The sequence below is a fragment of the Mustela erminea genome, chromosome 9 (assembly GCF_009829155.1).
Source record: "Mustela erminea isolate mMusErm1 chromosome 9, mMusErm1.Pri, whole genome shotgun sequence".
Classification (NCBI taxonomy): domain Eukaryota; kingdom Metazoa; phylum Chordata; class Mammalia; order Carnivora; family Mustelidae; genus Mustela; species Mustela erminea.
The window spans coordinates 93,380,509-93,403,996 of NC_045622.1; the positions used below are offsets into that span (position 1 = coordinate 93,380,509).

Genomic DNA, 23,488 nt, shown 5'->3' on the forward strand with positions numbered 1-23,488 from the left:
CTTGAAGTACATATGACTGATAAAGACTGAGTTTACAAAATCACTCTTCTAAATTTCTGCAAATCAATTTAAAAAAACTGGAGAAACATAGGCAGATTTGGAAAGTCAAGTTATAAAATACAAACATATGAAAATATGTTCAATCACATTAATGTTTGCATTAGTTAAGATAGGCTCCATTTTGCAGTATATGACAACTTTTGCATTGGCAACAGATAGTCCCCAAAATCTCAGTACTATTTCATGGAGGAAGCTAGAGGTTCAAGGAAGAGTAACCAAACATACGAGCCTGTTTAAAGTTTCTACTTAGAAGTGACGTCATTTCTACTCACATTCCATCATCCAGATCAAGTCACATGGACAAGCCTGCAGTCATAGGGCAATGTATAGTACAGCCTACCTACAGGGAAAGAGTCGGGAGGGAATGAGTAAGTAGAAACAGATCATTTAGTAACATCTCAATAATCTTCATGGGTTAAAACAATGAGGTCATATTAAATGTCACTCTGGTCCAAATGCCAGAACCCAGGCTGACAGCACAGCCGCTGTCTGGCATACTGCCATTCTCAGTACTGGAAGGAAAAGAAAGAACATAGTAGGGGCGTGTGGGTGGCTCAGTGGGTTAAGCCTCTGCCTTTGGCTCAGGTCATGATCTCAGGGTCCTGGGATCGAGCCCTACATCGGGCTCTCTGCTTGGCAGGGAGCCTGATTCCTCTCTCTTTCTCCCTGCCTCTCTGCCTACCCTACTTGTGCTCGCTCTCTCTCTCTCTCTCTCTGTCAAATAAATAAATAAATCTTTTTTTTAAAAAAAGAACATAGTAAAGCATACACTGGTTCTAAACATGTTTCTCTTCAGAGGATTCCATTGTACATCTCATGTTATATGTGTCAAGGTGAGTCATACTGGCCACATCTGAGTTCAGCAGAACAGTGATGTGTAAGCTCCTTTGTAAGGAGTTGCAGCAGATTCATTAAGAATAATGCAGTCTGCCCCAATAATCATAACATTTAATGCCCATCAAATTGACATAAATTAAAAATGTGATGTTGGTAAGTTTGTGGGGATATGGGTATTATCATTATCTGTTGGTAGAATTCTAGTGGTTATACCAACTTTGAAAGTCAGATAGTATCTAAATCAGAAACGTGGATCCCATATGACCTCTGCGTCCCATATTTTTACCCCTTCTGGTTCTTTTACACATGTGCACCAGGAGGCTTTTATAAGAATATCACAGCATTTCAGTAGCAAAAAGATAAAGAAAGAAGCAACCTAAAGGTTTACAGAAAAGTGGATAAAAACATTTTTATATGTTTGTTAAAATGAAAAATTTAGAGTTATACTGATCACTGTAGATAAATCCTAAAAACGTAAAGTTAAAAGAGAAGTTGTAGAATGATATGGGATGATCCTGTTAACATAAAGATTTTAAAGGTGGAAATCAATGCTAGATGTTGATTTGGGACATATATATGGATATATATGCATAATATTTTAAGAGAATAAGTGTAATATAGTAATATTTTCTAAAGATACAGAAATGATACATCAAACAAATTCAGCATAGTGGTAACTTTGGGAAGGGAGAGAGGGATTTTGAAGGCAGTAAAGAATGGTTTAAACTACCTTATTTTTCTTTTTTAAAAAATCTGAAATGAGTATGGCAAATGTTATCATATGGTAGATGTGGGTGGTGGAAACATAGGTTTTTATGTAATAATTCTGTATGTTTGGAAAAAAAATGTGAGTAGCAGGAATCCACCTGGAGTACAGGGCATTAGGGGAAATTATTCCAGTCCACATTATCAACATGCTGGATGTCTTGAAGGACTGAAATACGATGTATGGACAATTCAAAGTAGTTTTAATTTCTAAGCCATTTTGTTCCAGGGAAGTTAAATTGATAGATGCAGCTTTATAGGTAGTCAGAGATCCTATTATGAAGGTATTCAACTGCCATTATTATAAATGTCATATAATATTACTTTCTGTATATGGACACCTGTTTAGAGAAGCTTATTTGTATCAGCAAATTAATTCCCCCTTATCCACAGTTTTGTGTTCTGTGGTTTCAGTTACCCATGGGTCAGCCTTGGTCCAGAAGCAGATGATCCTCCTTCTGACCTATCCTCAGAAGGTCAATAATAGTCTAACACTGTGTCACAATGCCTGTGTCATTCACCTGATTTCATCTTATCATGTAGGCATTTTATTATCTCCTATTACCCCAAGAAGGATGAGTACAGTACAATAAGATGTTTTGAGAGAAAGACCACATCACCTAACTTTTATTATAGGATAACGTTGTAATTATTCTAGTTTATTATTATAGTTGTTAATCTCTTTCTGTGCTTAATTTATAAATTAAACCTCATTATAGATATGTATGTATAGCAAAAAATACAGTATATATAGGGTTTGTTACTATCTGTGGTTTTGGGTCTCCACTGGGAATCTTAGAATATACCCCTACAGGTAAGGGGGGGACTTCTGTGTTCAGAATCCTTATCTTTCTTCATAGAGGATTTTTCTGACTTCCAACACATTAAATTCTCCTTTCTCTTATGTGTTGTCTAGACTGAAATATTAGAAAAATCCATTGTGTTCTCATTGTCTTCTCAACAGAAGCAATTAGTTGCTCAAAAAATTCATATAGAAGAGAATGAGGACAGAGATACTGGACTGGAACAGAGACATAATAAAGAGGATCCAGACTGCATCAAAGCCAAGGTGCCGTTAGGGGACCTGGATCTGTATGATGGCACATATATAACTTTGGAAAGCAAAGACATCAGGTAAAGAAATTCTCTTTCCAGAAATAAAATTAATGTTTCCCTGAATAGACCTTTCTCAAATCGGTAAGAAATTATTTATCAATGTGGATAAGCTTCAGTGACAGATGAGTTTATTGAAATTTGAAAGTTTAAAATACATGTAGAACTTTTAAATATCAATTAAAAATACTTAATACCACAGGAGATTGAACAATTTATAGGAAAAGAAATACAAATAGCCAACAAACATGTGGAAAATCTGTCTCTCAGTAATGATCAAGTAAGTACAAAATAAACCATTGAGATAGTTTTCTCCTCTCAAATTGGAAAAAATATTTAAAAATAAGTAACTGGTAAAAATGTGGAGAGGCTGTCAACAGAAGTGTAAATCGGTTTAACATTTCTGGGAAGAATATTGAAAAACTTTTAAAAAGTTCATAATCCTGACATTCTTTGGTCTACCTGCTATTTTCTCTCTTGATTTATCTCCCTTGTTAAACTCCTAAAATACTGCCTACCAACAGTTGCTGTGTGAGAGAAAGGTTGAATGTGGACTAATACTAGTTGTAAAGATGAGGTGCTAGGAGAGTATAGTTCAGTCAGGGAAAAACTAGACATTTTTTCACCTTTCATTCATTTATTGCCCCTGGCTTCTTGATTTTAGCCCTGAAGATTATATAGACACAGAATCTCCTGTCCCTCCAGACCCTGAGCAACCTGATTGTACCAAAATTCTAGAACTTCCATATAGTATACATGCTTTTCAACATCTGCGAGTAAGTAGAGAGATTTGGGATTTTTTTTTTTTATATTTTTTTCTGTCTCCTGCTTATAAATATTTTTTCTTTCTTTTCCCCTTCCAAACAGCTTTATAATTTTTCAAACATCTCCTATTTCTTAAAACTCCTTTAAAATAAGTGCTATAAGATACTGAGTTACTTGTGAGCTTTTGTCTTATGATCTCCTTTTTCTGGGTGTGTGGTTTTTGTTTTGTTCTGGTTTTTTTTTTTTTTTTTTTTTTTTTTTTTTCATTTTTTTTCTTCTCTTCAGGGTGTACAAGAGAGAGTTAATCTTTCTGCACCTCTATTACCTAAAGAAGATCCAATCTTCACATATTTATCTAAACGACTAGGAAGAAGTATAGATGACATTGGTCACCTCATTCATGAAGGGCTGCAGAAGGTAAGTCCTCAGTGATTGAAAGGGCCAGAGACTCTGTGTGCAAACGGTCTTTTTTTCTCAGAAAATAATCTGCTTAGATAATTTTTATCTAGAGAGTGATTTTAAATATGGATACATTAATATAAACTCTATGGTTCAAAGCTAAGGAGGAACATTGGTGGTCTAGTCCCCTCTATCAGAAGGGATGCCAAAAGTTTTATTTAAACTAATTCATGAAAAAGCAAATTATAAGCCAACATGAGCAACAGGGCTTATAGGCTAGATTATATATTTTGAATGTGAAAGAAAATTTAACATTAGCATCTTTGAAATATTTACCCAATATATAGATCATCACTGTTCTCTGGACAAGAAAACAATCACTACCAACCATAAAGTCTTCTGATAATTTTCTTTTAAGGAACCATCTACTTTTAAAAACATGAAATAGAGAATTAAATTATGTAACAGCACCCAAGAAATTAAATGTGTCCTTTAGCATGACGTGTGGGAATTTAGAAAGCAGATTTTTTTTTTAACTCTTCTCTGTGTCTGAGTTGTATCATAAAATGTAGGCTAGTGTCTTCCCTCCTTCCATCCCTCTCTCCCTTTCTTTCTTTCCTTTCTAAAAAAAAAAAGAAAAGAAAAGAAATTACTATTTATTTATTTACTTATTCAAAAAAGAGTAAGCAAGAGTCCCCGTAAAAGGGACACCAGGGTGGCTCAGAAAATTAAGCCGCTGCCTTCGGCCCAGGGATCAAGTCCCGCATTGGGTTCCTTGCTCAGTGGGGAGCCTGCTTCTCTCCCTGCCTCTGCCTGCCACTCTGCCGACTTGTGGGCTCACTCTGTCTCTCCCCCCAGCCCCGAGAGATAAATAAATAAATAAATAGATAGATAGATTTTTTTAAGAGAGAGAGAGAGAGAACAAGCACACTAGAGTGGGGCAACGGGCAGAGGAGGAGGGAGAGAGAATCTGAAGCAGGCTCCACACCCAGTGTGGAACCTGACGCAGGGCTCAGTCCCATGATCCCGAGATCACAACTGGAGCCAAAACCAAGAGCAGAATGCTTAATCGACTGAGCCACCCAGGTGCCCCGAAATGGAGGCTAGTTTTTAAGCAGTATTATAATGGTACTAGGTAAAATGTGAACAGGCAAGATTTATATAGAGTTTATTATATGTTTATATGTTTATTCAAATATGGCATATATATATTTTTTGACGATTTTATAGCCAAGTTACTGTCTTCATCTTGTTTTTCTGAAGGTAATGTAAAACATTGCAGCCCCAGAACTTGATGAGTTATAAAAACTACCTAGGAAAACTGGCCTAGGATTTAAAATATCTTCAGAGGTTGGTTAGTTGAAAGTAGATCATAGTGGTAAGTTCTCTATAGAAAATTAAGGTAGAGGGTAATTGTGTGGCTACTTTAGATTGAACAGTTAGGGTCCTCCTCTCTCTAAAGGTGAAATTTAAGCTAATACCTGAATGACAAGAAGGAACCAAAAGTCAGCAGTCAAGGAAGAGCATTCTAAGCCAAGGGAAAGGCTCTGAAGACTTCATGAGCTCAGTAGTGTAGTAGTCTGCTCAGGCTACCATCATAAAATACCACAGACTGGGTGGCTTAAACAACAGAAACTTCTTTCTCATAGTTATGAACGTTGGGGAGTCCAGGATAAGGTGCTGGCTGATTCATTCCTGCTGAGGACTTTCTTCCTGCCTTGCAGATGACCACCTTCTCACTGTGTCCTCACATGTCCCCTTCTCTGTGTGTGTGGGGGGAGAGATCCGGTATGTTTTCCTCTTCTTATGAAGGAACTGGCCTTATTGGATTAGGGCCCTACTCTTAGGATCTCATTTAACCTTTAGCACCTCTTCCTAGGCCCTGTCTTCATGTACAGTCGCACTGGGGGTTAGGGCTTCCACATGTAAATTGACAGGGTCAGGGGGCTAGGGAGAGACACTAAGATACAGTCTTTAACAGGTGAAGCTCCGTAAGGTTGGAGCCTAGTGAGGGAAGGAGAGGAAAGGAGCCAAAGATGTAGACCAGGGCCAGACTAAGCAGGACTCTGAAAACTAGAGTAAGGACTCTGCGCGCTGAAACCTGAGTGTGGGAGACTAGAGGCTAGAGCAGAGGAATGACATAATTCAATTAAATTTTTTTTTAAGATTTCATTTATTTATTTATTTATCTATCTATTTATTTATTTATTTGACAGAGGCACGCACAGTGAGAGAGGGAACACAAGCAGGGGGAGTGGGAGAGGGAGAAGCAGGCTTCCCGCAGGGCAGGGAGCCCGAAGTGGGACTCGACCCCAGTACCCTGGGATCATGACCTGAGCCGAAGGCAAATGCTTAATGACTGAGCCACCCAGGTGCCCCTCAATTACTATTTTTAAAAATATACTCTTAAACTTAGTTGGAGAAATGACTGAAGGAACCCAAACTGAAAACAGAGAGTTCTAAGGCTGTGGGCAGTAATTCATGAGAGAGATGACATAGCTTGGACTAGAATGATTAGTTTTGGAAATGGAGGGACTTAAACTATTTCAGGAAATGTTTAGAAGTTTAGAAGCTGATGAGTTAGATGTGGGGAATGAAGGGAATAGAAGAACTGAGAATAATTCCTGAAGTCTTGGCATGAACAACTTGAAGGAAGAACAGTGCTGGGGTAGAGGAACAGAAGATAGAGTCTGCTTTGGTCACATTAAATTTTGAAATACCTGGGGCGCCTAGGTGGCTCAGTGGGTTAAAGCCTCGGCCTTCGGCTCAGGTCCTGATCCCAGGGTCCTGAGATCGGCCCCGCCTGGGGCTCTCTGCTCAGCAGGGAGCCTGCTCCCCTCCCCCACAACCCCCGCCTGCCTTTCTGCCTACTCGTGATCTCTGTCAAATAAATAAATAAAATCTTAAAAAAAAATACCTAAAAGAGACTTGAGCTCCAGGAGGGTGGATAGATAGATAGATAGAGCTGGATAGATAGATAAAGGATAATTAAGTAGGGAGTGTTTGTAGCCATGGGACTGGATGAGGTCATCTAGAGGAGAGGGAAGTTTGAGAAGAGGCCACTCTGAGTCCCTGGTCCTCCCACAGTTAGCTGTCAAGCATAGGGGGAGAGTTCAGCAAAAGAGATCCAAAAGGGTATCCAGAAGAATGCCGTCTCCTAAAAGCCAAGGGAAAAGATGTCCAAGAGAAGGAAAAAGTATTGACAGTGAAATTTTATGAGAAATCTTACAGAAAAATTTCTCCTTTAAAGATGTGTTTTTCTCTTACTTCCAATATATTGTGATTTCTCTTACTTCCAATATATTCCAATATATACTTCATATATATATGTGTTTGTATATACACACAACACACACACACACACACACATATACATACATACACACACATATATAGACCGTCATAGTCTACTTATCACGGTGTTTTTCACTTATTCCTATAGAATTTGTAATCGATTTTTTGGTCCCAATTCACAAAATAAAGTCTGAACGTAAGAGATAAAAATCAAAGCATTTGTTAATTTGAAAAAACTTTCTCAAAGGGCTGTCAAAACAGACTGAAACGTAAGTCTTAAGTCAAATCTGAAAGAAAGTGGCACATATCCCTTAACAACATATGCAAGTGTTATACCCTTATTTACATCACTTGCAAATTCTATACATTTCTTGAAGAGGGAATACTTAAAGCTGATTAATGCAGAATTATACTTAGTTTTAATATTAAAAATAACTCTTTTTGAAGAAAAAAGCTTCCAGGACAAACAAAAACTGAAAGAATTTGCAAATACCAAACCAGCTCTACAGGAAATATTGAAAGGGGTCCTCTAAGCAAAGAGAGAGCCTACAAGTGGTAGAACAATTTGTCCTTTTGGAAAAAATTCAGACTACATAAAAAAAAAGTCTATAAAAGAGAAAATTTAAAAAAACATTCAGAGATCATTACTATCTTACAACATAATCTTTTTATTTTTACACATCTTTATAGTTAAAACAGTTATTCTCACAAGATTTTTTTTTTTCTTTTTTTAAGAGAGCGAGAACACAGGGGCGGTAGGCAGGTGATGGGCAGAGAGAGGGATTGTGAGATTCTTTAAGCAGGTTCTGCACTCTGAGCCTGATGAAGGGCTTGATCTCATTTCCCTGAGATCATGACCTGAGCCAAATCAAAAGTTGGGCGCCTAACTCACTGAGCCATGCAGGTGCCCCTAAAATTTTAATAGTGGAATTGTGGGCATCAAAGTGTAATCATATTTTAAGGCTTTTTACATAATGTTGCAAACTGTCCCCCAGAAATGTTGCACTCACTAACATTTCTACAGTTAATATCTGAAGTTAATATACTCACAACTCCTAGTATAGCCCACAATGAGTGTTGGCATTCTTTTTAATCTTTGCGAATTTATAAAAGGAAAATTTGTATCTTTTTTCTTTATATTCTTTGTTAAGTTTTACATCATTTTCCTGCTAATTGACCATTGTTTTGAACTTTTGAATTTGTCTGTGCATGTTTTTGACCCATATTCTCTTGTATTTTGTCTTGTATTGTCTTTCTTTTGTAGAGCTCTTTATGTATTAAAGATAATAAACAGTGGTTGTCATATATACTTTTCCCAGTTTATATTAAATTTTATAACTTTTTTTTTTTTTAACTTCATATGACTTTTTTTTGCCATGCCAAATTTGAAATTTCTCTACATGGGCTTTAACAATTTACATTGAGTTTTTGTCATGGTCCAGTTCAGTGTTTAGACCTCTGTGTGGTTGAAATTAGTATATGTTATGAATCCAGGCCACAGAAAAAGCAAACCTATCTCAATTTCTGTTTAACTTCACTAAATAATACACTTACTACTCTATACTAAAGACATAATTTTTAGCAGTGAAGGTTTGGATTGTGAACACAGATGAAAGAAGAACAAATAAAAATTCATCATTTACAAAAGGATAAGCCTGCCTTTTGCTTACATATGTACCTTCATTCAGATATTTAAATAAATAGGAAACTTTGTTAGCTTGAGGAATTTCATGTTGGAACAACTGGCATTTCTAAATAGGTTAGGTCCTAACTTCTAAAGTCCTGAAATAGGAATCAATAAGTTTGGGTCACTTGGTGGGCTTTTCAGCTTAATTTCCCTCTTGGAGCAGGGAAATTTGAGTGGTCTCTCCATGGAGATGACACCTGAAGTCACGTACTTGCTCCGCTGGTGATCAGGAGGCACCTTTGACAGATATAGTCTCTTGGTACTTTGTGCCCTGCTTATTCATTGGTGTAATGTCTTGTTCTTCAGCTTAAATTTTAGAAGAGACAGAATAGTGAAGGTGCTCATTTTGAACTTTCTGAGTCGAAGAAAGTGTGATGAGTTGTGTTGGATTGTTCTCTTATTTGTTTAATCTCTAGAATTCTTCCTCATGGGTACTGTATAACATGGCTTCATTTTATTGGAGAATAAAGAATGAGCCGTATCAAGTAGTGGAATGTGCCATGCGAGCACTTCACTTCTCTTCCAGGTAAGTTTTCTCCCTTTCTGGACTTCCTGACTCTCCATATAAATCAAGACTGGTAAAGAAGCAGCACATAAGAAAACAATATGAAGAAGCATTGTGTTGTACTTAACACTTTCCTCTGTACCTGTTCAAAGAATTTAGTCCCATCACAAAAAAATGACAGATGTCAAAGAGTTCACGGTGTTAATAGCACAATATCTTTCTGATTTCCATTAAGGAAAAAATATATAATGTAGAGGCCCTCTGGTTCACTTGAAACTTGACTATAAGGACCTTGCCTGGAGGAATTAGCATAAATTAAATTTTTCTCAAAGCAAATAATGATCCCTAAATACATTTTACAGCCATAAAGTATCTGCCCAACCTTATTTCTATGGCAAAATTCATAGCTGTCAGATTGAATAAGCACCATGAGCTATATAAAAATGAACAGTAGGATTTTCTTCAATTATTTTCTCTATCAGTACACTCAAAGTTATTTTTCTAAGTTCAATAACTTCGAATGTAATATTCTCTTGTCAAATAGTTACACGGAGTCACGGAGCACACACGTCTCTCCTAACACCGAATTGCACCTCTCCTTCTCTTGTAGGCACAATAAAGACATTGCCCTGGTCAACTTGGCAAATGTGCTACACAGAGCACACTTCTCTGCAGATGCTGCTGTGGTGGTCCACGCAGCCCTGGATGACAGTGACTTCTTCACCAGCTATTACACTTTGGGAAATATATATGCAGTAAATACAACTTTGTGTTTTCATGAGCCAAAGCAGTTGCTATTTCCTTTTCTTTTTAAATTTTATTTTCAACTAAAAAATTACCTTTTTCCACCCCTTCCTCTTTTGTTCTGAACGAAGAAAAGGGAATGGAAATGAAGAAATTAGGGGGAAAATACCTCAACATAATATTGTATCCTAATGGTCCTAGCCTCTTGACAAAAAAGAAAAATAATTAAATTGATAGGAGTCTTAAATTCCTGCAGAGTACCCCTCTGAAGATAGCACTACTTTCTAGTTAAGCAATCGTACAGCATATCTTATGTTGTGGATTTGGTCACTGATCAAAAATAGTGTTCGCCAGGGGCACCTGGGTGGCTCAGATGGTAAAGCGTCTGCTTCGGCTCAAGTCATGATTCCAGGACCCACGATCAAGCTCCACCTTGGGCTCCCACCTTAGTGGGGAGTCTGCTGCTCCCTCTCCCTTTGCCTCTCCCCTTCCCCTCCCCCTGCTAGTGCTCTGTCTCCCTATCTCTCTCAAATGAATAAATAAATAAAACAAAATTATTAAAAATAATGTTCGCTACAGAGTGAGATGTAAGTGTGATCTTGTAAGTCGTTAGGGGGTTTGGGCAGGTCCAACCATGCTGTGACTAATGTTTTCCTCCTGTGTGTATATATGTGTGTGTGTGTGTGTTTTGTTTTGTTTTGTTTTGTTTTTGTCTCTTCAGATGCTGGGGGAGTATAACCACTCAGTGCTCTGTTATGACCATGCTTTGCAGGCCAAACCTGGCTTTGAGCAAGCTATAAAGAGGAAGCATGCTGTCCTTTGTCAGCAAAAACTCGAGCAGAAATTGGAAGCTCAACATAGGTAATTGGGAGAGAAAATGTTACTGAAACCGTAGCACTCTAGAATCATAAGCTAGACCTGGGTAGGGTAATGCCCGTGTTAATTTGTGCATTAGAATTAAAAACACCTCTTCACTGCTGCTAGTCCTGTCCCTTTTCTTCAGATCCAGGGTGGGTTAGCATAACTCAGAGGTTGTGTAGAGGAATCTTTAATAGTATGAATTCCAGGAACTAGAGAATGTTTGCAGTAAATTCTGTCATTTAGGTCTTTATACTTCGACCATCAGTTACTTTTATGATGGAGTAGGGGAGCTGCCAGATAATTAGAAATTCAGTTATGTTTTAGTTTCCATAGAATACATTATCGGAAAAATAACTTGCACATGCTGCATTTGCTCTTTCTCCCCATTAGATGCTAGGATTGGGCTAATGTTACATTAGTTAAGTGACATTGAGAAACATTATTTGGCCCATATTTTAATCCAGTTTCTGTAAATTGTGCAGTGATGAAGTGCTGTTGTACTTGGTCCTTGCAATATACTTAATAAAAATGTATTTGATTCCATAAGTAGTAGGGCCAGTTAGGAAACTTCACATAACTGGAAATGAATTATTCTTACGGAATTAGCCTCCATGTTTTGAGGCAATTTTTGATTATTAGAGAATTAAATGGAGATTTGGAACTCATTAAACTATTGCATTTGCTTATTTTCCAATCATTTTAAAGCATAATGTGGTGAAAAGGAAGGAATGACCACTTATTTGTTTATACTGGCTTCTGTTACACCTGATCAGAACTTGTCCTGGCTGAGCAAATTGGTTCTCTCGTACACAATCTGTACAACTCGTAAATCTCCATGTGTTACAATGTAGTAGGTAAAAATGATTCTGTGACTGAATATAATCAGGCAGCTGATTTATTGATATCAAGTGGTACACAAAATGTCTTTCGAAGCCAGGTTTCTGTGGTTTTTTTCCCAAAAATCCACAAATACAAGGAGCTAGAGTTTAAGAGCGAGGTACTTTTGGCCCTTTCTCTTCACCTTGTCTTTATGTAGAATCAAAAGAAAAGATGAAAAGGTGGCAGTAGAACTAACACAGACTTTGTGGGGGGAAATAGAATAGTTGTTGAATATGTCAATATGTATGAATATGAAGTAGAATAGTTGTTGAATATGTCAAGATTTATAGTGTATCACTATATCTTTTGGGTACCTGAACAGTCCAATACACCATTTAATATCAAAAGAGCCCTTTGTAAGGGAAGAATTTTGCATCCATCTTTTTGCCTCTAACTTTTAATAAAACAATAGATTTATTTTGCCCCCATTATTTTTAAATTTGTAGTACAGTGTTTGTATGTATGTTAAAAGGAAAAAACTAGCAATTATTGCTGAGGACCAGAAAAAAATCTATACAGTATGTGGGTTTAAAAATTCAGTTTTAGGAGCACCTGGGTGGCTCAGTGGGTTAAGCCTCTGCCTTCGGCTCAGGTCATGATATTAGGGTCTGGGATCGAGCCCCACACCAGGCTTTCAGCTCAGCAGGGAGCCTGCTTCCCCCTCTCTCTGCCTGCCTCTCTGCCTACTTGTGATCTCTGTCTGTCAAATAAATAAATAAATAAATAATATTTTTAAAAAGTTCTAAAATTCCGTTTTAAAGATCTATAACTTTTTCCTGGTGTTAAAAAAATGTTAAGATCCCTCCAGCGAACACTGAATGAGTTGAAAGAATATCAAAAGCAGCATGACCACTACCTGAGACAGCAGGAGATCCTAGAAAAACATAAGCTGATTCAGGAAGAGCAAATCTTAAGAAATATCATCCATGAGACACAGATGGCAAAAGAGGCACAGTTAGGTGAGTATTGATTCCAAATAAAGACAGTTTAGGAAGTTTACTTCTAGCATGTTCTACTTTCATAACTTTTGTGTAGCCCTAAAGCAGTATAAAGTTGTGCTTATGACTTCCCTCAGTCTTAAAATCGAGTCATCATCAAGTTTTTTTTTAATTCACATTTTAAAGTAAAAATTAAATCTTTTAGATCTTAGAAGTCTTAACAACAGTTGTTTGATTTAGTAAGCATGCCAATCTCTTGGAGACCTTGTTAAAATGCAGATTCTTCTGAGGTAGGACCTGAGATTCTGAATTTCTAGCAAGCTCCTATTTGACCAGCTGTTGTTGCTGGTCTGAAAACACAATGTGAGTAACATGGCCTTATACCAAGTAAACACAAGCCACACACACCCTTGAAACAAACCATCCACTATCAAGCCAACACTGGCAATAAGGCTGTCTTATTTTTCTTCCTCCCTTAAAAACAAATATTTTATTTTAGAAGTAAGATTTTAGGCTAGAATTTGTCTCAAGCAGGAACTCTTAACCTTGGTCAGTGGATTAGTTTCAGGGGATTCTGAAATCCTCCCCAAAAATTACATGCTGTAATATGTATGTGCACAATTTTTTTTCTGGGAAGAAGGCATATAGCTTTTATTAAAATCTCTCAGAGTCCATGACCCAGAAGTTAGAACCACTGTCTAAGGACAGTTGGGTTGACAGGATATCAGTGACTTGGTTATATCCAGAATGTTTCACTTCTAATGAAACCCTAAGGGAGCAGATCTAACAGGTGACATCAAAGAATAAATTAATAGAATATTGATATGGAAGGTCTCTTAAATCTTTGAACCTTAGCTGTGACCATTTAAAGTCCATTTTACAATCCACATACTAGGTTTTCTTTGCTATTTTGAGTATAAAGAGTATGTTCAGTTCTTTGGGTTATTTACTGCTTGCTCTGTATTACAATATAACTAGAGCTCTTATAATAATTTTGAAACAGAATTATGAACTATATAAAGCAGATTATCTCCAGAGAGATGGCAAAAGTCTCTTAAAACAATGTAATTGATAGATTTTACTGTCACAGAATGTAATTACCAGAAGATATTTTGGTGATTTAGTGGAACCCCCCTTTTTTTTATAGTTAGAGAAACTGAGACTTCTTTAGAACGATTTAATTTAGCTAACTATTAATGAGTGTTTCCGTGTATGGTACTCCCTGTGTAAGTACTTTGCCAGGCTCTGAAACTAAGTGACTCAGACCAAAGAAACCATGTTGGTGTTGCTGATGTTTCTCAAAAATTGTACTTTCCTTTCTTATTCCAGGAAATCATCAGATATGCCGTCTGGTCAACCAGCAGCATAGTTTACATTGCCAGTGGGACCAACCTGTGCGCTACCATCGTGGAGATATTTTTGAAAATGTGGACTATGTTCAGGTCTTTTTCTTGCTGTCTTCTAGCTCTTGTAACTTTGCATATCTAAGAGTAATACTGCTTAATATTGCTTTTCCACCTTGATTCCTTGTATATTTGATCCCCAAATTTGTGACTAATTTAAGATTTTGAGTATGTTTATGAAGTCAGATTTTGTAGATAGTACTCAGTTACTTCTTGCATGACATTTCCAGTCCCCCCAAGGACTAGCTGTATATGTCTTTGTTTCTTTTCTCCTTTACCATGAGAGCTAGATTGGGCTGTATTAACTCAAAGCCTGCATCTCCCTTTTAACTTGCTAGAGTAAGACCAGTAATTTAAAATTTGGGGAAGAGTAGCCATGCTCTTCCCTCGAGTCAGCAGTCCAGTTATGTTGCTTCAACTAAAAACATTAACAAAATGATTATTATCAACAGGAAATTCTTATTAAGCCCTATTGCTACATGGCATGGGTATTTTCTCTCTCTTTCTTTCTCTGTGAGTATCCATACATAGACATGTGTGTATACACACACACACACACACACACACACATATGCATTAAGTCATATACAATCCTAAGCTAACTAGTTGGGAAGAAATAATACATATTTATAATGATACCAGAGGGCATCTAATTGGACTGATAGCAGATAATAAGCACAACCAGAGTTTGAAATATCTTCCAAAAGGATATTGGAAATAAAGTGAAGTTTATCATATCCTATTGAAACCTATCATATCTTTAATCATAGATACAGGAATTTTCAGAGATGAGCAGTTAAGATAATTAATAGATCAGAACAGCTTCTATAGGAGGACAAATGATGAAGAATTAGTACTTTTTAATCTAAAAAATCCCAGAACTCATTGAGAAAAAGAAGCAAAAATTAAGAGGCCGTTTAGGGGAGAATTAGTAATAAAGACCAAATGCTTCCCATGATTTTTGTCAACTAGTTCCTAGCAATATCCCATGTTTAGTTTTCAAACACAGTAAAGGGACATCAGACTTACACAGCTGATATTATAGCTATCTTTTTTTTTTTTTTTAAAGATATATATTTCTTTATTTGTGAGAAAGAGCCAGAGAGCATGAGCAGGGGGAGCAGCAGAGAGAGAGGAAGAAACAGGCTCCCCGTGGAGCAGGGAGCCTGATGCAGGGGTCAGTCCCAGGACCTTGGGACCATGACCTGACCTGAAGGTGGATGCTTAACCGACTAAGTCACCCAGGTGCCCCTATAGCTCCCTGTCTTAAATCCAAACATTATTTTAAGGGGGGAAAAAAGGGAATAATATTTACAAATGACACAGACTGAAACCAAGGTGACTTTTGGTAATCATGATGGTCTCAAGACAGACCATTTGGAAGACTCCCCTGTACTAGTGTAGCTTCAGTATTATATATCCATAAGTTGTATCTCTGTTACATAGTGAATGAATCCATTCTTTTCTACTCCCTCCCATCCTGGTCCCATTCCCTTATGTAACAATGTTTTAGAAATAAACAGGAATTGGGGTATTCCCTAAGAATATCAAGCATTGATTTACCTTGGTTTGGAGGGAAGCTATATTTATATTGGGAGTTGATTGTATAATGGTTATAATGCCTAAATCATAGCTATATTAAACTCCTGAGAGCCCTTTTTAAAGTTCCTTGCTTCTCACACAGCACACTAATTCTATTGAGTACCAATCATTTTAGTCTAGACAGGGTAGGGCAATAATGAACCAAACATCTTAGATAATCAGCTCATGTTTAAACTTAAAAGAGACTAAATCACAGAAGGGAAGTAAAGGGACAGTAAAGAAAGGAAGAATCCATGCCATTTTTCTCATACTCCAATAAAATAGTTGATTAAAAGTTGCTAAATTATACATTTTCTGAGAGAATAATGTTGGAGCCTAGTTCTGAAAATGTAAAGCTCTGATTACTTTATTACTGACCTACTTTCAGATTTCCTCCTGGGTTTGAGTATTCACTGAGGTTTTGAGTTGGATTAAATCTTAATCACAGCTTCTTTTCTGCTTCTAGTTTGATTCAACTTTTCTTTTCATTTTCTAGTTTGGTGAGGATTCATCAACCTCCAGTATGATGTCTGTGAATTTTGATGTTCAGGCAAATCAGAGTGATATCAGTGATTTGGTCAAGTCTTCTCCTGTAGCCCATTCCATTCTCTGGATCTGGGGCAGGGATTCTGATGCATATAGGGTAAGTTAATAAAGGATGATGAAGCACTTTTTTCAGACAAGATTTCTGAAAGCAGTGACGGTCCTTATCACTGTTCAGCTTAGCTCAGCAAACACTTAGTCAACTTCTATTAAACAGAAGGCATTCTCCTAGGTAGTAGATTAGCAAGACACCAGGTCTGTCTTGAGGTCTTCTTCCCAATCAAGTGAGGCATATAGACCAATTTTGGTTCAAAACTTTGGGCTCTGAGTATAATTACCAACCCTCAAAAGTTTCTAAACTTGACCTAAGTATATGCTTCTATATACAGTTGACCCTTGAACAACATGGGGGCTAGAGGGACCGACCCCTCTAGCGACCCCTCTAGCGACTCTGCGACTGACCCACGCAGTCTGCATATAACTTTTTTGATTCCCCAAAAACTTAACTACTAATAGCCTACTATTGACCAAAGCCTTACTGAGAACATAAACAGTAGATTAACACTTTTTTTTATGTTGTAGGTATTATGTATTGTATTCTTAAAATAAAGTAAGCTAGAGAAAAGAAAATGTTATTAAGAAAGTCATGAGGAAGAAAAAATACATATATAGTGCTGCACTGTATTTATAAAAAAAAAAAAAATCCACGTGTAAATGGACCTGCATAGTTCAAAGCTGTGCTTTTCAAGGGCCAGCTACATTTCACTTTTTAATCAGCATTCTTTTATTGAGCTCCTATTTGTGCGTCAGGCTGGTACTGTGGATACGGCATGCAAGCTCTTTGCTGGACCTTATATTCTATCAGATGATACAGATAATAAGTTAATAAGTATGTATTTTTTTTTAAGATTTTATTTATTTATTTGAGAGAGAGAGATAGCTCAAGCAGGGGGAGTAGCAGAGGAAGAGGGAGAAGAAACAAGCTTCCCACTGAGCAGGGCACCCGAAGTGGGACTTGATCCCAGGGCTGTGGCACTGTGACCTGAGCCAAAGGCAAATGTTTACCCGACTGAGCAACGCAAGCACCCCAATAAATATGTATTTCTGACTAGCTAAGAAATAATTGTATGTTAGCCCATGGGGATACCAAGGTATGAGGACAGATACCATGTGTATTTTATTCAGTATTAAATTTTTAGAATTCAATCCAGTTTATATTCTATCAGAATTAATATAGCCACTTAGATTTAATTCTGTGTAAAATAAATTCCCAAAAGTTTGATAACTCCAAGATTTAAGTTTAATAAGCCTCTGGTGTATCTTATTTATATTTAGAAAAATGAACATTTTACATATCAAAACAATTGTTAAACTTTGGCATTGGAAAAGAAACCATCTTACATCTTAGTTCAGGGAAAAATAGTTTTCTGTGCCAGTTTTTTAAGCTCATATATGTTTTCAGGTACAAATCATAAACTCTACTTTAAACTGGCTTAAAAGAAAATATGCCTCATATTATAGAAAATCCAGAGATGAGAGCAAGCTTTGGGTTTGGTTAATTAAATGGACCAGTGATGTCATCAGGGACCCGTTTCTTTCCTTTTCTTCAATTTGCCATCCCCGGTATAGGTTTCATCCTAATGCTTGTCTTCCTCATGGTCATGAGGTAACAGCCAGCAGCAACTTGGAGCAACATGTTCTTTGTTCCTATGTAGCAAAGGAGACAAAGACTGGCTTTTCTTTCTCAGAAGCCCCAAGCAAGCCTCTCCTTGTATCTCATGGGGCTCAGCCGACTTAGGCCTGCCCAACCCTGAACCAGTCTATGGTAAAGCAGGTAGAATTACTGACATAGACTAATAGTCTTCAGTAGAAGGAACATGATAGAGTTTACATGATAGTGTCTACAATTTTTTTAAAATACTAAATTGTTCAATTATCTTAATATATTTATATTCTTTTAAAAAGTTTATTTAGCGTGTTGAAATATTGAATCCAAGGAAACTTATGAGAAATTTTTTCTCTTTATTAGGACAAACAGCATATTCTTTGGCCTAAAAGAGCAGATTGTGCAGAAAGCTATCCTAGAGTCCCTCTTGGCGGGGAATTACCAACATATTTTCTGCCACCGGAAAACAAAGGACTCAGGCAAGTGCTGATGGATTTGGCAAAGCACTTGATTCTGCATGATTATCATCTGGCAGTTCTTTGAGAGCACCAGCCTTGGACTTGAAAGGTTAAGTCTTTATCTTGAAATCACCCAAACTTTGAAAATATGAATCTTGTTCCTTTTTCTTGTGCCAGGATCCACGAACTCAGCAGTGATGATTATTCTTCAGAAGAAGAGGCCCAAACCCCTGACTGTTCCATAACTGACTTCAGAAAAAGCCAGACTCTGTCCTACTTAGTCAAAGAATTAGAGGTCCGCATGGATCTGAAAGCCAAAATGCCAGATGACCATGCACGAAAAGTAAGGCTCACTTAGGCTGGTGTTTATTGCCGTCCATTCTGGGTGACTTCACAAGCCTTTTAGGTGGAACGAAAACTTGATAGAAGGCAGTTATTGAACTTGAAGTTTTTTAAAACTCTTAAAGAATTGGTGGAATCATTAAGAAGACTTTCATGCTATTGAAGGAGTGTCAGGGAAGTATGCTTCAGGGCTGCTCACGCACTCTTACTCTCTTGAATAAGAGTGCCGCAAAGATGAGCAACACAGAGCTCTCTGTTTACTTGTTGGGGCTCATCTGGTGGGGGCCATTCTGACCCCTTCAGTTTAGCTTTGCATCCTCCAGGTCTCCAGAAGTCTGTATAAATCGAAAGCTTGAAGATTCTCTTTGTGGCCTTTTCAACCCCGTGGCCTTATGTAAGGTCCTTGGAAGTTTGTATGAATTTGTATGAATTTACAGATACTATAGATAAAATCCATTATGCTTTGTACCTTAATTCCTGCTAGTTATGTATAACTAAGAGTGTTATATTACTGACTAGAAATTCTACATTAGATACCATTCCAGAGATACAAATGAAAGATTAGTTTTTTGCAGAGAAAACAGACCATCACAACAACCTTTTTAAAACTTAATTTTAAAACTGTGAACAGTTACTACTGACAGTCAACAAACATTTACTGAGGTGGAAAACATTATGTACCAGGCACTGTTTGGATTCCTAGGAAAGATAAATAGACCATGATCCCCACCTTAGAGTTACTCACAGTTTACACACATGTTGCAAGAACATAGCGTAGTTGCAGATCCAGTGGTTTTCCAGCTAGGAAAGATAGAAGGTTTTTGTTGCCATTGGGTATTACATACTATTGTCTTTTGAATAATTTCTCTTTTGATTTTGGATACTTAGGTTGAATTTAATGGGGTATGTGTATGTGGTATACATCTTGTAACGTGTTTTAGTTAGAGGAAACTAGGGCGTTCATATAAGCAGGTCAACACCTGTTGGTGATGACCTCGTGTTTTATATATATAAATACATGATTATAAGTGTCTATTCAAATTAGCTGTTCCTGAGGAGCTCAAGACTGCTATCTATAGAATTTTCTCAAATGTCTTCCCTGTTATTTTCAATTGAGTCAGTCTTCCTTTTGATGTTTTCAGATTTTGCTTTCCCGTATTAATAACTATACTATCCCAGAAGAAGAAATTGGGTCATTCTTATTTCACGCTATTAATAAGGTAAGTCTCCTGCTTTAGACAGCTGAAATTTAAATGCTTAGTATTTGTAATTAAAAATTAAAATGCATGCATTAAAAATCCTTGTTAGAACTAGTACTGTATTCTTTCGGCATCTGAGGTATTTTGGGTTTTTCAGCCAAATGCCCCCGTCTGGCTGATACTCAATGAAGCTGGACTCTACTGGAGAGCAGTAGGAAACAGCACTTTTGCTATTGCCTGTCTTCAGAGAGCTTTGAATTTGGCTCCACTTCAATACCAGGACATTCCTCTTGTGAACTTGGCCAACCTTTTGATTCACTATGGTCTCCATCTTGATGCCACTAAACTGCTCCTTCAAGCTTTGGCCATCAATAGCTCTGAGGTGAGGTTTTATGTTTCTCTGTAGCTCCATATACTATGTAGGGGTAACTCAGATTCAGGGACAATTTGTATTTTTCTGGGGAAGGCATAAAAAAAGCCTCACGTTTTTATCAGAGTACAGTTTGCATACTTTAGGGTGACATAAAGCAGATTTTGTTTTGTCTTATTTTTGATGTGTTTTTTTATATTGATTTATTTTGTACAAATGTAAAATCGTGCTAATCACATTTTTCTGTATCTTCTTGTTTTTACTCCCAGATATATCTTAGATATATTTAATTTTTTTTCTTTAATTTTCATTCCACTTTAGCTAACATGCAGTGTTATATTAGTCTCAGGTGTGCAGTGCAGTGATTCAGCGCTTCCATACATCCCCTGATGCTCATCACAAGGGCCCTCCTTCATCCCTATCTCCTGTTTCAGGTGCCTCTGCCCTCTGCCCATCTCTGCTCTGGTAACCATCAGTTTGTTCTCTGTAACTAAGAATCTGTTTCTTGTTTTGTATCTCTCTCTCTCTCTCTTTTTTTTCCTTTGCTACTTTTGTTTCTTAAATTACATGTATGAGTGAAATCATAAGGTATTTGTCTTTCTGTGTCTTATTTCACTTAGTACTATACTCTCTAGCTCCCTCCATGTCATCGCAAATGACACGATTTCATTCTTTTTTATAGCTGAATAATACTTCATTTTGTATGTATATATACGCCACATCTTTTTTATCCATTCATCTATCGATGAACCGTAGAGCTTCTTCTGCATCTTGGCTATTGTAAATAATGCTGCTGTAAACAAAGGGGTGCATTTATCCTTCTGAATTAGTGTTTTTGTATTCTTTGGATAAATACCCAGTAGTGTGTTTGCTAGATCATAGGGTAGTTCTTTTTTTTTTTTTTTTTTTAAGTTTTATTTCTTTATTTGAGAGAGAGAGCATGAGTGGGAGGGGCAGAGGGAGAAGGAGAGAGAGAATCTCAAGCCAACTCTGTGCTGAGCATGGAGCCTGATGCAGAGCTCGATCTCACTACCCTGAGATCACAACCTGAGCTGAATCCAAAAGTCAGTCGCTTAACCAGACTGCCACCCAGGAGCCCTAGGAGTTCTATTTTTAATGGTTTTTTTTTTTTCCAAATTTTTATTTAAGTTCTAATTAGTTAACATACAGTGTAATACTAGTGTTAGGAGTAGAATTTAAATCACATTCAACACAAGTGCCCTCCTTAATACCTATCACCCATTTAGCCCATTCCCCGCCTACCGCCCCTCCATCAATCCTCAGTTTGTTCTCTATCGTCTCTTTTATGGTTTGCTTCCCTCTCTTTTTTCCCCTTCCCATATGTCATCTGTTTTCTCTCTTTAATTCCACATATGAGTGAAATCATATGGTTGTTTTTTTCTTTCTCTGACTAACTTCACCTAGCATAATACACTCTAGCTTCATCCATGTCCTTGGAAATGGCAAGACTTCTTTTTGATGGCTGAGTAATATTCCACTGTATTTATGACTTCATCTGCTTTATCCATTTATCAGTCAGTGGACAGTTGGGTTCTTTCCTTAATTTGCCTGTCATTGATAATGGCGCTGTAAACGTCAGGGTGCATGTGCCCCTTCGAGTCAGTATGTTTGTAGCCTTTGGGTAAGTACCTAGTAGTATAGTTGCTGGGTCATAGGATAGTTCTATTTTTACCTTTTTGAGAACTTCCATACTGTTTTCCAGAGTGGCCACACTATTTTGCTTTCCCGCCAACAGCGTGAGGGGTTCTCCTTTCTTTGCATCCTTGCCAGCATCTTTTGTTTCCCGTGTTGTTAATTTTAGCCATTCTGACAAACGTAAGATGGTATCTCATCATGGTTTTAATTGGTATTTCCTTGATGATGAGTGATGTTGAAAATCTTTTGATATGTCTGTTGGCCATCTAGATGTCTTATTTGGAAAAATAGCTGTTCATGTCTTCTGCCTATTTTGTAATTGGATTTTTTTTTAGTATTGAGTTGTATCAGTTCTTTATATATTTTGAATATTAACCCTTTATCAGATATGTTATTTGCAAATACCTTCTCCCATTCCATGGGTTGACTTTTAGTTTTGTTGATTGTTTCCTTCACTGTACAGAAGCTTTTTATTTTGATGTAGAAGCCAATAGTTTATTTTTGTTTTTAATTCCCTTTGTCCCAGGAGACATATCTATAAAAATGTTGTTAGGGCTGATGTCAGAGAAATTATTGCCTTGTTCTCTTCTAGGAATTTTATGTTTTCAGGTCTCACATTTAGGTCTTTAATCCATTTTCAGTTTATTTTTGTGTATGGTGTAAGAAAGTGGTCCAGTTTTATTACTATTTACTGACCAGTTTTTCCAGCACCATTTGTTGAAAACTATCTTTTTTCGATTAGATATATTCTGTCCTGATTTAGTAAGATTAACCATATAATTGTAGGTTAATTTTTGGGTTTTCTGTTCTGTTCCATTGATCTGTATATCTGTTTTTGTGCCAGTACCATTCTGTTTTGATTACTACAGTTTTGTATTACAACTTGACATCCAGAATTGTGATGCTTCCAGCTTTGCTTTTCTTTTTCAAAGTTGCTTTGGCTATTCAGAGTCTTTTGTGGTTCCATATTAATCTTGGGATTTTTTTGTTCTAGTTGCAAAAAATGCTGTTGGTGTTTTGATAGGGATTTTATTTAATGTGTAGGTGGCTTTGGGTAGTATAGATATTATAACAATGTTTTTTCTTCTAAGTCATGAATGTGGGATTGCTTTCCATTTGTTTATGTTCTCTTCAATTTCTTTCATCAGTGTTTTACAGTTTTCAGAGTATAGTTCTTTCACCTCTTTGGTTAGGTTTATTCATAGGTCTTATTTTTGGTACAGCTGTAAATGGGATTGTTTTTTCAATTTCTCTTTCTGCTGCTTCATTATTAGTATGTACAAATGCAGCAAATTTCTGCACATTGATTTTATATCCTGTGATTTTACTCAATTCACTTAACAGTTTTAGTAATCTTTTGGTGGAGTCTTTAGGCTTTTCTATATATGGTATCACATCATCTGCAAATAGTAAAACATTTTAC

The 23,488-nt window shown here is 36.9% G+C and overlaps 1 protein-coding gene across 3 annotated transcripts in view; it reads left to right on the plus strand.

The window, feature by feature from the left end:
• Positions 1 to 23,488, plus strand: part of TTC17 (tetratricopeptide repeat domain 17) — a 117,554-nt gene that overhangs the window by 23,011 nt on the left and 71,055 nt on the right. For all 3 annotated transcript variants that reach the window (XM_032360411.1, XM_032360412.1, XM_032360413.1), the window contains exons 3-15: positions 2,627 to 2,796; positions 3,440 to 3,551; positions 3,826 to 3,957; positions 9,337 to 9,446; positions 10,036 to 10,180; positions 10,891 to 11,030; positions 12,708 to 12,868; positions 14,177 to 14,289; positions 16,328 to 16,474; positions 18,404 to 18,519; positions 18,676 to 18,841; positions 19,983 to 20,060; positions 20,197 to 20,421. In XM_032360411.1, coding sequence (XP_032216302.1) covers positions 2,627 to 2,796; positions 3,440 to 3,551; positions 3,826 to 3,957; positions 9,337 to 9,446; positions 10,036 to 10,180; positions 10,891 to 11,030; positions 12,708 to 12,868; positions 14,177 to 14,289; positions 16,328 to 16,474; positions 18,404 to 18,519; positions 18,676 to 18,841; positions 19,983 to 20,060; positions 20,197 to 20,421 — 1,815 coding nt within the window. The remainder of the gene's footprint in view (positions 1 to 2,626; positions 2,797 to 3,439; positions 3,552 to 3,825; positions 3,958 to 9,336; positions 9,447 to 10,035; positions 10,181 to 10,890; positions 11,031 to 12,707; positions 12,869 to 14,176; positions 14,290 to 16,327; positions 16,475 to 18,403; positions 18,520 to 18,675; positions 18,842 to 19,982; positions 20,061 to 20,196; positions 20,422 to 23,488) is intronic.